A 17,334-nucleotide genomic window follows, 5' to 3' on the forward strand; every position below is an offset into this window, starting at 1 on the left:
AGTAGGCGACGTCAGCGCGGTGACGAGAGTGATGAGGACATGGACACAGAATTCTCTCAAAAGCACATGCCCTGGCAATGTGGGCATCATGTTGCTAATGGGGCAGGTTCATGCGGTGGAATGCCGATTCTGGGCTCGGGGAAAAAAGCACAGACCGGTGGGACCGCATAGTGTTGCAGGTCTGGGACGATTCTCAGTGGCTGCAAAACTTTCGCATGCGTAAGGGCACTTTCATGGAACTTTGTGACTTGCTTTCCCCTGCCCTGAGGCGCAAGAATACCAAGTTGAGAGCAGCCCTCACAGTTGAGAAGCGAGTGGTAATAGCCCTGTGGAAGCTTGCAATGCCAGACAGCTACTGGTCAATCGGGAATCAATTTGGAGTGGGCAAATCTACTGTGGGGGCTGCTGTGATGCAAGTAGCCAGTGCAATCAAAGATCTGCTGATATCAAGGGTAGTGACCCTGGGAAATGTGCAGGTCATAGTGGATGGCTTTGCTGCAATGGGATTTCCTAACTGTGGTGGGGCCATAGACGGAACCCATATCCCTATCTTGGCACCAGAGCACCAAGCCAGCGAGTACATAAACCGCAAGGGGTACTTTTCAATAGTGCTGCAAGCACTGGTGGATCACAAGGGACATTTCACCAACATCAACGTGGGATGGCCGGGAAAGGTACGTGACAGTCGCATCTTCAGGAACCCTGGTCTGTTTCAAAAGCTGCAGGAAGGGACTTTCTTCTCAGACCAGAAAATAACCATTGGGGATGTTGAAATGCCTATAGTTATCCTTGGGGATCCAGCCTACTCCTTAATGCCATGGCTCATGAAGCCATACATTGGCAGCCTGGAGAGTAGTCAGGAGCTGTTCAACTACAGGCTGAGCAAGTGCAGAATGGTGGTAGAATGCGCATTTGGATATTTAAAAGCGCGCTGGCGCAGGGTACCGACTCGGTTAGACCTCAGCGAAACCAATATTCCCACTGTTATTACTGCTTGCTGTGCACTCCACAAGATTTGTGAGAGTAAGGGGGAGACATTTATGGCAGGGTGGGAGGTTGAGGCAAATCATCTGGCTGCTGGTTACGCACAGCCAGACACCAGGGCGGTTAGAAGAGCACAGGAGGGTGCGGTGCGCATCAGAGAAGCTTTGAAAACCAGTTTCATGACTGGCCAGGCTACGGTGTGAAAGTTCTGTTTGTTTCTCCTTGATGAAATCTGCTGCCCCTTGGTTCACTCTACTTCCCTGTAAGCTAAGCAACTTTCCCACCTCCCTTCGATCACTGCTTGCAGAGGCAATAAAGTCATTTTTGCTTCACATTCATGCATTCTTTATTAATTCATCACACAAATAGGGGGATAATTACCAAGGTAGCCCAGGAGGGGTGGTGGAGGAGGGAAGGACAAGGCCACACAGCACTTTAAAAGTTGAAAACTTATTGAATGCCAGCCTTCTGTTACTTGGGCAATCCTCTGGGGTGGAGTGGCTGGGTGGCCGGAGGCCCCCCCACCGTGTTCTTGGGCGTCTGGGTGAGGAGGCTATGGAACTTGGGGAGGAGGACGGTTCATTACACAGGGGCTGTAGCCGGCGGTCTGTGCTCCTGCTGCCTTTCCTGCAGCTCAACCATACGCTGGAGCATATTAGTTTGATCCTCCAGTAGCCTCAGCATTGCATCCTGCCTCCTCTCATCACGCTGCCACCACCTTTCAGCTTCAGCCCTCTCTTCAGCCTGCCACCTCTCCTTCCGGTTATTTTGTGCTTTCCTGCACTCTGACATTGTCTGCCTCCATGCATTCGTTTATGCTCTGTCAGTGTGGGAGGACAGCATGAGGTCAGAGAACATTTCATCGCGAGTGCGTTTTTTTTTTTTTTTTTTTTTTTGCCTTCTAATCTTCGCTAGCCTCTGGGAAGGAGAAGATCCTGTGGTCCTTGAAACACATGCAGCTGGTGGAGAAAAAAAAAGACAGTGGTATTTTAAAAAGACACATTTTTATAGAACAATGGGTACACTCTTTCATGGTAAACCTTGCTGTGAACATTACATACATAGCACATGTGCTTTCGTTACAAGGTCGCATTTTGCCTCCCCCCACCGCGTGGCTAACAGCGGGGAACATTTCTGTTCAGCCATAGGCAAAAAGCCCAGCAGGAACAGGCACCTCTGAATGTTCCCTTAAGAAAAGCACCCTATTTCAGGTGACCATGAATGATATCACTCTCCTGAGGATAACACAGAGAGATAAAGAACAGATGTTGTTTGAACACCAGCAAACATGCACTGCAATGCTTTGTTCTATAGTGATTCCCAAGTACGTGCTGCTGGCCTGGCGTGGTAAAGTGTCCTACCATGGTGGATGGAATAAGGCTGCCCTCCCCAGAAACCTTTTGCAAAGGGTTTGGGAGTATATCCAGGAGAGCCACGAATGCCAGGGCAAATTAATCATTAAACATGCTGGCTTTTAAACCTTGTATAGTATTTTAAAAGGTGCACTCACCAGAGGTCCCAGAAAATTCGACCCAGCAAAACTGATTTCAGCGCTAATCCCCTTGTCGGGGGTGGAGTAAGGAAACCGATTGTAAGAGGCCTTTAAGTCAAAAAAAAAAAAAAAAAAAAAAAAAAAAAAAAGGGCTTTGTCATGTGGACGGGTGCAGGGTTACTTCGATTTAACGTTGCTAAATTCGACCTCAACGCCTCGTGTAGACCAGGGCTTAGAGTTTACTTTAAAAGTGTTTTACATAAAACTGACATAATGAATTAAAACATACAAATGCAAAGAAAATCAAAGTTCAAGCTGCTGTTCTAACCTTTGTTCATCCTAGCATTGTAGATTGGGCATTACTTTTAGTACCTATGATAGTATTCACTGGGACTCGTGAGAAAAAATTAAAATAAAACATTTTCCTAGAAAAATGGGTATTCATTGAAATCTGATTTGGGCACAATTTTCCATCAGAAAAAAATCAAAACTAAATAGTTTGTGTTGGGTCAATATTAATGTCTAGTGTGGTGTCTCATGGGACCTGTAGTTCTGGTTCCCTCATGTCCCAATTCTTCCCATGGCCTGTGTTCCCTAGCTGGACTACATCTCCCATCACACATGGAAATATCTCCCTCTGCATTCATAATCAAAATTTTTTAAGAACTTTCCAGAAAAAGATTTTGTTTCAACTTTTTTATCCCTGTTTGGCATTAAAACAAATGTTGAAATGGCAGAATTTCCCCTGGGAGGGGGAAATTCTGGTTTTTGATCACCTCCAAGTCAATAGCTACTGAGCCGCCTTAATTTTTAGTAATTATAAGCCATGTCATGTGTTTGGGGCCAGGAAATAAAGATCAGTCTCTATTAACTCTTTATTCATCAATTTAGACGGAAAAGAAAAACTTTAGCCCTAGCATCTAACAAGCTTGTGGAACAGTCAATTAACCTTGAAATAGTTATAAAAGAATTATACACCAGGAAATCGGCACATAACAGATACTATAACAATAACCGCCATTGCAAATATGAGGGGTTAGCTTCCAAACAGAAAGTAACTGTCAACCTATCAAAATAACAGCTATACTGTCCTCTCTAGTGTCATACATCATAACTATATGTGAAGGTCAGTACTATAGGAAGAACAGAAGACATCTGCAGAAAACCAGAGAACACAGACTTTCTTTAGGATATTCAGAATGCTACTGACAGAGGTAACACATGCCCTCATGGTTGCTGACAATGAAAAAACACCAAGAGCAGCAAACAAGGTTCAGGTGTTAAATCCACCTCGGCAGCCAAATAGGCCTCAACAGAAGAAATGGTTAGGTGAACAAGAAGTGACTGGGTGATCAGAAACCATTAGTCTCTGAATTTTATTGGTGCTTGTACAATAACTTGTCATAATTCTCTCATCTCTTTGGAGACCTTCAATTTAAATTTTCCTGTTTGTGCAGTGTAATAATTGGCTTTATTAGTCTAGTTTGATTCTTTCTTTCTTTCTTATACCAACGCCTGCCATGTGATGGATATAGCCTTTTGTAACCCTGATCTGTGTCATGGAACTCAGGCTAGGAAATAAGATAATTTTTTTAACCTGTGTTGTGCCCTTTTATGGTACTAGTTGTGCTGGAAGACAGTGGGATATTTTCCTTGCTGTCTTCAGTTTGTGTGTCAGACTTAGCAGCATTGCTCAATGTGATATTTTTGTTCACTGTTAGGTCAAAGTGGTACATTGTGTTCATGTGGCAGTATACAGTAGAGCATAACAAAGTGCATATGCTGCTACAGCAGTAGCACAAACCAAGACAAGCTTGATTTTTCTCCACAGGTTTAAGGTTTTTCCAAAACAGTTTTCTATATGATTTCAAGACTGAAAAATTATCTACACTAGTCACAATCTCCAAATGGAATTGGAGGATGATTATAACAAATGGAAATCCTGCTCTTCACTAATACTTCTAAGTCCTTGTTCCAGAATAATGGCTTGACTTTTGGGTTGGTATCAGCCCCAGACAACCCACGAACAAGCTTACTGGCCAGGTATTGCAGGAAATATGGCAGACGTTCTGTATTATCTAATGAGGAAAGCAAACAAAAGAGAGCATCTTTCAAATTTGCACTAGCTGTTAATAAGACTGTCAGAACATAGACTGTGGGGCCATGGAAAACTGGTAATTAAAATAAAAATCATAGTGCAATGTATGTGGGTGAGTTAGGTGGCCTCGTGATGAGCACTTAGTGCCACATCCCAGTGACTAGGTCTTGCAATTCAGGCCCTCCTTTAAATGGAGGTACAATGAGGTCAGCATGTGGTTTGGGTCCCTCCTGTAGTAGGGGCAGTGCTAGGGGAGCCCAGGGCCACTGGGCTCTAACAGCACCTTGCAAGGTGCCTGCTGAGTTGCTCTCCCTGGGTCACTTTCTACTGCCTAATTTTCTCTACCAGCTTCCATTCCAAAACTAGATAAAAAGAAGGTAAAAAGGTGCCAGTGTATGTTGACTGAGTCTTTATTCCTTTGACTCTTTGGTAGGATTTAGTAGTTGCAATATAAGTGTGGAAGGTTAAAGTCTATAATGTCCATTAAGCATAGTCAACCTTTAGAGCCCTGGAAGCCAAGGCCTCCTACTTCTATTTTGGAGACTTAGAAATATAAAGGACAGTCACAGTTTTGACCTTTTTTCTAAAAGTATGTTTCTCACGGTTTACTTGCAAAGAGTCTTGAAAGTGTGTGTGTGTGTGTGTGTGTGTGTGTGTGTATGTATATATATATGAAAATATCCTGATGTAAACCAGTCACTAGAGCTGGATGTTCCATTCTGATATATATACATGTAACTTACAAATGTAGGGGTTTTTTTGTTACATAACTGCACTCAAAAACAAAGCAATGTAAAACTTTAGAGCTGACAAGTCAACTCAATCCTATTTGTTCAGCCAATCACTAAGAAAATAAATTTGTTTACATTTACAGTGTCACCTGAAAATGAGAACAGGCATTCACGTGGCAGTTTTGTAGCCAGCATTTCAAGGTATTTACATGCCAGATATGCTAAACATTTGTATGCCCCTTCATGCTTTGGCCACCATTCCAGAGGACCTGTTCTCACATTCAGGTGACATTGTAAACGAGAAGTGGGCAGCATTATCTCCTGCAAATGTAAATAAACTTGTTTGTCTGAGCAATTGGCTGAACAAGAAGTAGGACTGAGTAGACTTGTAGGCTCTAAAGTTTTACCTTGTTTTATTTTTGAGTGGAGTTTATTTTTTGTACATAATTCTACATTTGTAAGTTCAACTTTCATGATAAAGAGATTGCTCAACAGTACTTGTATTAGGTGAACTGAAAAATACAATTTTTTTTGTTTTTTACAGTGCAAATATTCGTAATGAAAATAAATATAAAGTGAGCACTGTATGCTTTGTATTCTGTGTGGTAATTGAAATCAATATATTTGAAAATGTAGAAAACATCCAAAAATATTTAAATAAAAGTTATTCTATTATTATTTAACAGTGCAATGAATCGCAAATAATTTTTTTAATCGCTTGACAGCCCTAATATATAGGTTGTTGGGATCCATGAAACCTATGGTCATGAATCCTTTGTTTTTCTGAGAGAATGAAAGCCAATTTGCAGTTGTGTGGGATAGGCTGTCTCATGTGCTGTCAATGGCTCTAAGCTGTAGCCCCACGAGTATAAACTCTTCTCACATCAAAGTGACATTTGGCCAAAGGGAGGATGGGGGTATTTTAGTAATCACAGAGTGGTCTGGTACTGTATTACACCTGAAATGGGGAATAGAGGAATCTTTAATACTAATCCTGACACTCAAATGTACTCTCTTTGTGGCCTGAGCTACGACAATTAACCTTTCAGCCTGTGTTTCCCCTGTCTCTAAAATGGGGATGATAATATGTAGCGACCAGACAGAAGCATTTGTGAAGTGCAGTATATATGCTGAAGTTCACTAGAAGGCACACAGCATTCCCCTGACCTGCAATTTACTTGGGGAATTATCCCTGGCAATGGCTGTTTAAATGCTGGCAACTGCTCAAAATCAGTTGGCCTTCACTTCTGCAGCAGGTGGCTAGGGGTAGAGAAACAAACTCACCTTCCTACATGTGTATATAAAAAGAGTTAGTTTAATACAGATATGCTCCAAAGAGTCATTTAAATGACCCTACCCAAAATTGTAGAGCTAGCCCTGAGGTATGATCATGGTTGAGAGGACTCAGTATATTTCAAGGTGTAGGTGCTGAAAAATTATTTTGCAGGCTCACAAAAAATGCTAAGGATGGTTATTTTAAGTACACACTCACGAATCGGGTTTGAGAAAAGGCACTGCACAAACTCTCGGCTTAGCATGACTTTCCTCAGGCTTCTAGAAAAATCTAGTTTACAGTGGGCATGTTCAGAGACTGAACACTGCATAGTCATTCTCACCCTCATATTTTATCACCTGTTTTGCAGCATGCTCCAGCAAAGATATGAAATGCTATTATTGATTAACATTGAATGCCTAACTTACCAACAGCTCTGATTTGCCCAGGACAGTCTCAGGTTTGCAAACCCTGTCCTGATGAACTGTAACTTCTTGTTGTCCCAAGGTTGGGTGGGTGGTTCCCAGTCAACTATCATATTGTATTATATTGTCTAGTGTTTTTTATTCTTTTGTTTTATTGTGTCACAGTGACAATTTGTCTCTTAAACTATTGTGATAGACCCAGGCCAGTTGGGTACAGCAGAGTAGTAGAAGGCAGATATACTGGCCACTAGATAAGCAGTTTTCTGTTCCCTGAGTGACCAGAGCAGGGGCTGTACTAGAGCAATGAGGAACCTGCAAGAACCAATTAAGACAGGCAAGCCAATTAAGACACCTGGAGCCAATTAAGAACATACTAGAATCAATTATGGAGGGCTGCTGTGAATCTCTGAGGCAAGCAAATCTGCCAATAAGCACAGGATCCACTTTGTCACACTATGTATAAAATTTAATAGAAAGGAAAACTAATAAATCAAGCTAAAATTCTCAGTCCCCAGGCAACAGAATACAAAGCATTATATACAGAGTGCTCTGAAAGAAATCATGGATACTTATGCAAATACAAGCTACTCAGGTTAGGTTTGCAAGTTAGGCGCTTAATGCGGGGTGTTTTGAATCCACCTACATTGCAGCCCGAAAGCAATGTCCATTCTCTCAATGCTCCCAGATTGGTTTTGTGCACACAGTAGCTTCTGTTGAGAAGCCAACTGTAGAAAAGGTTAGTGTATCCATTGTGACCCATTTTAGGTGTGCAATTGTCAGGTTTTACACATGCTGCATAAATGGATATTTTTTCCAAATATAGACCAAGTTTTACCTACAAGTATCAGAGTAAAGTGAAGTTGTTTTAAATTAGAGGATATCCCTTTGTGGCCTACACATCAAGAATGTGATTGACATTCAGACTAGAGAAAGCAGCAAAGCAAGGATGATTGGAACTTCACCAGTTGCTGCAGAACAAACTGAAATTTTCCCCTTGCTTTTATCTGATGAAATGATTTGGTTTCAGGTCACTTTGTTTAGTTTTGCTTTCTTTTTATTTTTTTTTCCTGTTATTGATGCCTACATTTTCACTTATGTCTCTGGTTAAAAATGGAGGCAATCAAAATCGTGGACTCTTTTGAAAAAGAATGAAATCCTAGTCCCATTGAAGTAAATGGGAGTTTTGCCATTGACTTTAATGAGGTCAGAAGGTCATTCTATATGAATTAGGCTCATAGACTTTAAGGTCAGATGGGACTATCATGATCATCTAGTCTGACCTTCACATTGCAGGCTACAGAACCTCCCCTATTCAGTCCTGAAATAGACCCCTAACCTCTGGCTGAGTTACTGACATCCTGAAATCATGATTTAAAGACTTCAATTTACAGAGAATCCAATACACTAGCTTAAACCTGCAAGTGACCCATGCTCCAATATGCAGAGGAAGGTGAAAACCCCCAAGGTTCTCTGCCAATCTGACCCAGGGGAAAATTCCTTGCCATATTTGAGATGGGGAAATCAGTTAGACCCTGAGCATCTCGGCAAAAGCCACCAGCCAGATATCTGGGAAAGAATGCTCTGTAGTAACTCAAAGCTCTCCCCATCTAGTGTCCCATCAACAGCCATTGGAGATATTTGCTGCTAGCAGTTGCAGGTCAGGTATATGCCATTGTAGGCAGTCTCATCATACCATGCCCTCCATAAACTTATCCAGATCAGTCTTGAAGCCAGTTAGGTTTTTTGCCCCCTCTACTCCCCTTCCAGAACTTCACTCCTCTGATGGTTAGAAACATTCACCTAATTTCAAGCCTAAACTTGCTGTTTGGCTAGTTTATATCCATTTGTTCTTGTGCCCACATGGGCACTTAACTTCAGTAATTCCTCTCTCTCCCTGGTATTTATCCCTCTAATGTATTTATAGAGAGCAAACCTATCTCCCCTCAGCCTTCATTTGGTGAGGCTTAACAAGCCAAGCTCCTTGAGTCTCCTCTCATAAGGTAGGTTTTCCATTCCCCAAATCATCCTGGCACCTGTTCTAGTTTGAATCATCTTTCTTAAACATGGGAGACTAGCATTGCACACACTATTCCAGATAAGGTCTCACCAGAGCCTTGCATGGTGGTACTAACACTTCCCTGTCTCTACTGCAAATACCTTGCCTGTTGGGACTGCATTAGCTTTTTTTCACAGTCGCATCACATTAGTGGTTCATAGTGATCCTTTGATCAACCAGGTCTTCTCCTTTGTCACTTTCAACTGATACATCCCCAGTTTATAGCAAAAATTCTCGTTGTTAGTCCCTAAGTGCATGACCTTGAACTTTGCACTATTAAATCTCATTCCATTTCTATTACTCCAGTTTCAAGGTCCCCCAGATCTTCTTGTATGATATTCTTGTCCTCCTCCGTATTGGCAATATCTCCCAACTTTGTCATCCGCAAATTTTATCACGCTCCCACTTTTTGTGCTTAGGTCAGTAATAAAAATGTGAAATAAGTTTGGTCCCAAGACTGATCTCTGAGGAACTCCCTCCAGATTGACAATTCACCTTTCAGTATGACCCATTGTAGTCTCCCCTTAACCAGTTCCTTATTCACCTTTCAATTCTCATATTAATCCCCATCTTCTCCAATTTAACTAATAATGTCCTGTGGAAATGTGGAACCATATCAAATACCTTACTGAGATCCAGGTAGATTAGATCTACTGCATTTCCTTTGTCTAAAAAAATCAGTAATCTTCTCAAAGAACAGGTTTCAGAGTAGCAGCTGGGTTAGTCTGTTTTCGCAAAAAGAAAAGGAGTACTTGTGGCACCTTTAGAGACTAACACATTTATTTGAGCATAAGCTTTTGTGAGCTACAGTTTATTTATGCTCAGATAAATGTGTTAGTCTCTAAGGTGCCACAAGTACTCCTTTTCTCCTCAAAGAAGGAGATCAGGTTGGTCTACGTGATCTACCTTTTGTAAAACCATGTTGTATTTTAACCCAATTACCGTTCACCTCTATCTTTAACTATTTTCTCTTTCAAAAATTGTTCCAGGATTAGTATATTAGTATACAATAATGTATATTAGTACATTAGTATATTACAGATGGGATAAAACTGGAACCAGTTCTTCAGATCCCTTACTTTTAGATGAAATAGGTTTTTGAGCTGAACTTCCCCTGGCTTTGGTTTTGAAAAATTAAATTAGGCTCAAGTGTTTTTGAAAAATTATACCCTCTCTAGTTTTTGCCTTTCTATATGACACATTTTTACATGCCAGACATTTGGGAACATATTAGTAGAGGTTGGGAGAGGATGGCGGGGGAAGGAAAAATTGTAAAAGACAGGTAGCTCATGCTGCATTACAAGTTAGTATCTCATGTATCAATTCAAATAAAAATTCAAGTTTTTAAAAAATAAAGCATTCCCAGTGCAGAATCAAATAAGCATCGTAATATTGCAGTCTTTTATTGTAATAAAAGTTGGTTCATTTTATTCCATTTTTCATTACGATCATTGATACAGGAATGAGATTCATGAATTTGAATGCACAGTATTACACTTGAGAGTGTGTGCTGTTGTTTCAACTTTGTAAAGATTCTGCATGTTGATTGGCTTGCCATTCTACCTCATTTACCAAAAAAACCTGACCCTGCAAATCAGCTAGTTAGGTTAAAGAACAGCGTAAAGTAAATGTAGTGCTGGATACCTGTGTCCTTTGCAGACGGAAGGATTAAAAATCCTCGGTCAAAGCTTTCTTAGTCAAAGACTGTAATTAGAAGAGGAAATGACACAATGTGAATAAATGCTTATGTTACTGATTCCACCAAGCACTGGAAAATGGTACAAAATCAAACTAGCCTTATTACATTCTCTGTACTGTTTTATCTTGCAGCCTTCCGCCTTCTCTTACAAGCCACTAGAATTAAATTCAGATAGTTCAGCAAATTTTCACTTATGTGCAGAATTGATTTATAGCTATTAAAAGCTGATTGTATGCACATTACACTGAAAACACAGAGCTTGATCTATTAGTACGTGTTTCTTAAAGGACTTTTTTGCAAGAATTCTCTTTCAGCAGTTAAGTGCATATTGTAAATTTAGCTCCAAATGGGAAAAAAACAACAACAATCCCAAACAATTGAAGACATACCATCTGTTAGGTGCAGCTACCTATTTATTTTAATAATTATCTATTTTTATTTTAGCCAAGAAAGCATCTACAGTAGGTTATTAGTCCTTAAACATTTTGTATGCAGTTTCTTGGCATTACTGAGGGTTGGTCAGCTGGGCTTCAATATTTCAGTTATAGAGCAGAAAATAGCATCTCTGCATCTCATGGGCCTGATCCTAAGAGACCCTGAGCACCTCATGTGAAGAATAGAGTCCTCCACTTTAATATTTGTCTTCAGTGGGAGCTAAGGCTGCTCAGCACCTTGCAGGATTGGGCCATAATAGTAATACGGTACTTGGTTCCAAATTTATATTGCATGTGGTTGGGGAAAAAAGGCATTAAACTACCCATACAGTTAATGAATTGGCATCCTTATTGACCAGGATTAATATTGCATATTTAAAAAAATCTCTAACTGCATGATTTTTCGGTACTTTTGACAACTGGGCTGTCTCAAATCTAGTAATAGATCTTTCTCCATGGGCATTATTTTACTATAGGACATTTTCATTCTGTAGCCGCTAAATGGAACAATCTCAGACATGTAGCAGACTATGAAATTGAATCCTTTGGTGTGTTTTTTTTCCCCCTCATTGTCACTATAGAGTTTATTCTTGTAGAAATTGAAAACTGAGTGTTGTTAACACATATGGATTTATGAATTGTTATGAGGGGTCCAAATCTCTCTCAAATGCAATTGTAGTATTATAATAGAGTTAAACCCTTTATTCAGGTATCTCTTTCAGAAGTAATTTTCTCATACAAACTGATAGCTCTTACAGTTTACATACTTTGGGGCCCTAGACTCCAGTGATTTATACCTCTGCTTTAAGTAGATTTTTGTGAACTGCACTAAAAATGTGTGCAGCATAAATCTCCTATGTAAATTACATGAAATCACAAATTATTAATCTGGATTACACCAGAGAGTTCATTTTTCTATGGTTTTCAATGGACAGTGGTTTTCAAACTTTTTCATTTGCAGATCCCTAAAAATTTTTGAATGGAGATACAGAACCTTTTGGAGATCCTAGACACAGTCTGCAGACAGACAGCCGTCTGTGGACTATGGGTTTAAAACCACTGCTCAAAGACATTTGGGGATTGTGAACATGTCTGAAAAGGTGCATATAATAAGGGTTTTTCATTAATTCATAAAAATTTACCTACCATGTTGAATAAATGTTGGTACACAGTTAATTTTGACACCTGACAAAGTAATCTATCAAGTACTGTCTTTCGCATTTTAAGGATAATCTAAATAAAAGATTTGCCTTATTTTATTAGCACTGTTCCAGTTGGGTCCAAAAACTTGACTCCCTTAGGAGCACTATGAAAACTCCACTGGCTAATTTTACCATATTGTCCATGGAATGGCAGTCCTCTTTGACCCCTGCACTGCTAAGCCTACACTGTGTTTTGTGAGACTTGATTACTTATATATTAGTTTCAAAAGAACAGATGGTTTCTCCAGTATAATCAGCACAAACAGACCTGCCCAGAGTAATGGTGCTTGGTGACTAGGAGATTGGCAGTTTCATATTCTGGGAGTTAAATTTGATTTTTGTCTCTTTAAAATGTTGAGCTTCAGTGTCTTAATATGGTCAAAAATGTGTAACAGCACAAAGGTCCAAAGGACAATCCCTTTGCCTATATTTGAGATTCAAGTATAAAGCTGTGATGAAAGCCTATATGGGCTGAGTGTAACTCTCTTGTTTAGTAATGTGCCAGAATCATGTTTTGCAAATAAAAGGAGGCCAGAAACTGATTCACACTAGAGTCCCTCTGTCTTACTCAGGATTCCCCCACTGGTTGGCATAGAGCTGGTTATATGTGCTCTGTGCCTTATCCTCCCAACATAGGTTGCACATCCCGGGTAGAAGGGCATGTGGTCCAAGCATGGGAGCAGGCAGTTGTACTCGGTGCCCATGGTTTGTTTATTTACAAAAGGCCTGATCACCTGGAGCAATGGATGTGTGAAGCTTCTTGTGACCCCAGTGGGAGTTGAGGACACACATGTGTGGCGGCAATCAGTTGTGTGTGTATAAATGTGTATGTATAGCATTGGGAGTTTTAATCTCAAAATACTTTTTCCCCATCCATAATATATTCTCTCCTGATGTGCACATTATATTGATTTCACCAATATTTTTTTCTTTTATTAAGTTTTTTTTAAAATGTCAACTGTATAGACTATTTGCCCCTCTCTGCATGAAGTATTTGTGTAGAATGCCCATTTACACCAATAGGTTTTTCTAGTTATTGTGCATTCAAACATCCCAAAGCAACAATAGACCCCTATGTAACCCCTGTCTAAAACAGAGCAATACGGGAAAGCCTGGAACACTCTCAGTCAACCAGAGTTAATATTGGACAGCACAAGCATCCTACTAGGATTTGCATGTTGTTCTATATCTTATTATTGTAATTATACACAAAAATATCAATTCAGATTTATAATGACTGATCATACTTCCGTTGAAGTCAATAGCAAAATTTCCAGTGAGCAAAACCAGGTCCATAAACCTTGCAGGAAGTCTATTGAATTGCTAGAGGCAAGAGACAAGCAACATTACTTCAGTTGGTTTAATACATTAAATTTAGATATCCAAGAAAATTTCCATTCACCCAGGTTAATAGAACAATTATTCTCTGGTCTGAACACAGTCAGGGCTTGCTTCTGCCACCCACATTGAGTTGTAGCTTACTCCATTACTTTGAGACTTCTTGTAAGCTTTTCAGGGCAGAGATTCTTGTTTATTATTTATATTGCTTAGGAACTCCAATCATGGATCAGGATCCCATTGTGCTCGGCATTATAGAAACACAGAACAAAATGTGTCTGTATGACGTGTGACGCTAAATAGGCCCCGATCCTAATTGGAATATATTCGCAGTATTAATGCTAAAATAATGGACCCCTAAGCATAAAAACTGCTGGCCTGACTGTCAGAGCTTCTGAGAACTGACAGCTGCCGTTAACTGCAGATATGGTGGTGTGTGCTTTTCCCCTTCTGAAAACTCTCACTGCTTGTATTTTTGTGCATCTTGATAGATGATTCTGTTGGTTTAACCTTAGGCTGGGGTTTTGTTTTTAGTTCTTCAGTCTTACTCTGCATTTCCTGTGTATCCTTCACTCCCAGTGCACTCAGTAGGAATTTTGAGTGCATTAAGAATTCGTGATAGTGGATGGAGAAGATTTCCCATATGTGTCTTTCCTTTTCCCCTCTCTATCTGTTGGAAATAAATTGTTTATATTGCGACAAACTGTTAATGCAGTTAAGCCATCTTGTAGATGCAAACCTATGACACTCCATTCTGCTAGTGTCCCATGGCTAACAATGAACATTTTGATGTAATTTCATTTGAGTTGCTTCATAATTTATTAATAGTTTCATTAAAATACCATGGATGCCTGCTACATACAGGGTGTTATAAAGGCCACAATAGAAAAGACAAGAAATCATAAAAAAGGCATTTTAAAGGAAACTTTCTGCCTCTTGGATACACCATGTTAAAGAAAAATGGACCAAATTTTAGCCTGGTATGAAAACCTGGATAAGTTTGGCTCAGATTTCTGTGGGTTATAAATTTTCTTCATCTCCTCTATCCACATTTACAAAATATTTATTTTCAAAAGAATAAACATGTTTGTTTAGGGATGCAGAGTACAACTTTTATAGGTACCTCTTAAAGCTTAAAAACATGTTTCCAGAATAATGAGATAAGCTTGTTGTAAGATTCCAGTATTGCCAACTGAGAAGTCAGCATTTACATTCCAGTTGGTTGTCTACTTCTGATGTCATTGCATTAGTGCTGGTTGGGTCAAATTGCAAAGACAGGAAGCTTATGAATTGATTTAGATTTTACATGGTTGATTGCACACTTTGCTGAATTCATTCTTTATATAAAATGCATACCTTAAATATTTTCCTAGTAAAAATGCATTATGAAAAACCTGAGAATTGTTGCCTCATTTTGATCATGTGACATCCTGTTCTCTAAATTTGGCTCTGTAGGACTCAAAGTTGGGCTCTTTGTACTCTGCTAATGTTATGTGCAAATTAGAATGAAGATCTACTCCACACTGTACTGTTGTTGTTTGTGTTTGGATTCTCAACAATTTCATTTTTACAGTTAGTTTCTGGCAAGTATACACTCATTTACATGTGTATATCAGCAAAATGCGCAACACTCATTTTCGCAATCTTTACAAATTTTATATTGAGAGCTTTTGAAAGTTGTGTTTTAATTAATTGATAGTAAACCTTTTTAAATTGGGGAAAAAAACCCAAGGAGTACTTGTGGCACCTTAGAGACTAACAGATGTATTTGGGCATAAGCTTTCGTAGGCTAAAACCCACTTCATCAGATGCATGCAGTGGAAAATACAGTAGGAACGAACACACACACACACACACACACACACCATGAAAAAATGGGTGTTGCCATGCCAACTGTAACAAGACTAATCAATTAAGATGTGCTATTATCAGCAGGAGAAAAAAACTTTTGTAGTGATCAGGATGGCCCATTTCAAGCAGTTGACAAGACGGTGTGAGTAACAGTAGGCAAAAAATTAGCATGGGGAAATAGTTTTTACTTAAGACTTGGAGTGGATGAGTCATTACACAAAGTAAAAACTATTTCTCCATTCTAATTTTTTGCCTTCTGTTACTCACACCTTCTTGCCAACTGTTTGAAATGGGCCATCCTGATTATCATTACAAAATATTTTTTTCTCCTGCTGATAATAGCCCACCTTCATTGATTAGTCCTATTGCAGTTGGCATGGTAACACCCATTTTTTCATGTTCTCTGTGTATCTTCCTACTGTATTTTCCACTGCATGCATCTGATGAAGTGGGTTTTAGCCCACAAAAGCTTATAGCTAAATACATTTGTTAGTCTCTAAGATGCCACAAGTACTCCTCGTTTTTTTTTTGCTGATACAGACTAACACGGCTACCACTCTGAAATCTTTTAAATTCAGTAAATCTTCTGTAAAGAGCTGCTCTTTTTAAACAAAATTAATTGTCCTTTGATACCATGTGAGCTCATTTTTGTAGAAGCCATAAGACCAGGGTTCAGGTCTCACAAGACAGCTTAGGCTCATATCCAGTGTTGACATTTTATGTGGTAAAGTTCAGGAGAGCTGCATTGTTAGAGGTGTCATACTTTGGATGAGATATTAAAGGTACCATCTGTCCATCTGGAGAGAGGTAAAAGAGCCTGAGATACTTACTTAAAAAGAACAGAGGATAGCACTTGTGTCCTAGAAAATGTATCCTCTTTCATTAAAACAGGTTCTGGTTTCCAGATCTGTGTGTAAGCTATTATTGACCATAATATTATGGCTGTTCTTGCTTATTTGTCATTATACTACTAATATGTAACTCATTATTTTGTAAGGTCTTTGGATTTAGAGTGCTCTTTAAAACCGGAGTCTATTCTCAATGATTTTCTGTTTGTTTTTTTTTTTTTAGATACTTCAAGAAATGTAAAAGCATCCCCAGAGACAGCTGAAGTCTTTTTTCAGAAGTTAAGAAATAAATATGAATTCACAGTTTTGGTGACTCTAAAACAAGCCCATTTAAATTCAGGTGTTATTCTTTCTGTTCATCATTTAGATCATAGGTAAGTACTGCCACCTGTATTTCCTGTATTATTCATATTCTACTAAATACAAATGCATGCCTTAATTAAATCAGAAAAATAAGCTCAAGAAAATGACGGTAAGGTTTGTTGTGCAGAAGATCACTTTGAAGCAGCCATAGTGTAAGGAAACATGCACTATGCAAATTCATAGATATTCACAAATCTAAATCTGCCAATAGAATGTGGAACAACTATCACTCTTTAAATGTCTCCTGCTGCTAAGGCCATAAAAAGCCATTTTGCTGTTGGTCATAACATTATATACTAGATACCCAGATGGTGTAAATAAGCATTGCTCCATTGTAGTCAATAGAGCTATACCAATTTATACCAGCTCTGGATCTGCCCTATAACTGTAATATTTAACTAGATGGCTCATAAGTTTCTAAAGATAGTAAAAATTTCCTCTGGGTTATGGACATACACCTATAAAAACTGGCACAGTAGTTTGTAAAGAACACCTTTTAGGTTTGAAAGACATGAAGCATTTGAGATTTAATTCTTTCTG

At 39.3% G+C, this 17,334-nt stretch overlaps 1 protein-coding gene across 2 annotated transcripts in view; it reads left to right on the plus strand.

The window, feature by feature from the left end:
- Window positions 1-17,334, plus strand: part of NELL2 (neural EGFL like 2) — a 240,447-nt gene that overhangs the window by 14,015 nt on the left and 209,098 nt on the right. For both annotated transcript variants that reach the window (XM_038381970.2, XM_038381978.2), the window contains exon 3: window positions 16,655-16,805. In XM_038381970.2, coding sequence (XP_038237898.1) covers window positions 16,655-16,805 — 151 coding nt within the window. The remainder of the gene's footprint in view (window positions 1-16,654; window positions 16,806-17,334) is intronic.

Source organism: Dermochelys coriacea, chromosome 1, assembly GCF_009764565.3.
Source record: "Dermochelys coriacea isolate rDerCor1 chromosome 1, rDerCor1.pri.v4, whole genome shotgun sequence".
NCBI classification, from domain to species: Eukaryota; Metazoa; Chordata; order Testudines; family Dermochelyidae; genus Dermochelys; species Dermochelys coriacea.